Source organism: Odontomachus brunneus, unplaced genomic scaffold (genome assembly GCF_010583005.1).
Source record: "Odontomachus brunneus isolate Ranch 3 - 2012 unplaced genomic scaffold, Obru_v1 Obru_scaffold_071, whole genome shotgun sequence".
Lineage (NCBI taxonomy): Eukaryota > Metazoa > Arthropoda > Insecta > Hymenoptera > Formicidae > Odontomachus > Odontomachus brunneus.
In genome coordinates this window covers 1,183,649-1,184,591 of record NW_022639521.1, presented here as the reverse complement: position 1 = coordinate 1,184,591, position 943 = coordinate 1,183,649, and the positions used below count along the sequence as shown (strand labels likewise).

The following is a 943-nucleotide window of genomic DNA, read 5'->3' as shown; positions in this document are numbered from 1 at the left end:
TTACAGTGTCAGAAATGTCCGGTACTTCTCACATCTATATCAGAATATGATATGAATCAAAATAAATTGGAAATAAATAAGATACTAGAAAAGAGCCCAGAAAATTATGTAAATGTGAACAACAAATTTCAATCTCACAGACCATACAGAGACATAAAGAAGGACATCTTTTTCCCTAATAAGTGTGTACTTTTCTATCCAGTATTAAATAAAGAAAATTAAATTTAGTTTTATACGGTAAATTACATTTTTGTAGCAAATGCATTCTTGCAAATGGCAGTCGTTACATCATACTAAGCAAGAGAAATCAATTAGTCCTAGATTTGTTTCGACCATTGACTTCAAATATTTGGGCACAATTATTCTATGTGTAAAAAGAATGTGTAAATAATGGTAACAGATAAATATAATTAAATATATGCTACGAATGCTATTTACTTATTTACCGCTTCTTCGTATACATTCGGCTTTAAATTAGCTCGCGCCGAAATTATAACATTTATAATGAATTTAAGTATCATTTTTTAATAGTAATGATGATTAATATAATGTCATCCACATTTCTCACATAGAAAAAGTATGTGAATAATTTATTATAGTCATCCCATTAACATTTATAGAGATCTGAGTATGTTATGTATGATAAATTTTCTTCCTTCCGTTAAAGTGTCGAAGGAGCGTGTCAAGTTTCAAATCTTATACTATAAACAAAATAGTTTTCAATTTTAGTTACACGGACCAAATTCTTTCCTAGAGATAATGTTACAATTTGCTTTGCAGTTGCATAAAATTTTAAGTTAGGATATATCGTCTATAATATATTATAAATATCGTCTATGTATATTATAAAATATTATATCAATTATGCTTTAATATATATACATACATTAATAAATAATTTTGTATATACATGTTGTCTTTACGCGTTAATATCATCGCGTCG

At 27.0% G+C, this 943-nt stretch overlaps 2 protein-coding genes across 6 annotated transcripts in view; one reads left to right on the top strand and one right to left on the bottom strand.

Moving 5' to 3' along the window:
• LOC116846892 overlaps positions 1 to 836 on the top strand; it is a 13,260-nt gene extending 12,424 nt beyond the window's left edge. The window contains exon 2 of the mRNA XM_032821284.1: positions 1 to 836. Coding sequence (XP_032677175.1) covers positions 1 to 222 — 222 coding nt within the window. The 3' untranslated portion in view covers positions 223 to 836.
• LOC116846861 (four and a half LIM domains protein 2) overlaps positions 1 to 943 on the bottom strand; it is a 642,247-nt gene that overhangs the window by 378,867 nt on the left and 262,437 nt on the right. The window lies entirely within an intron of this gene.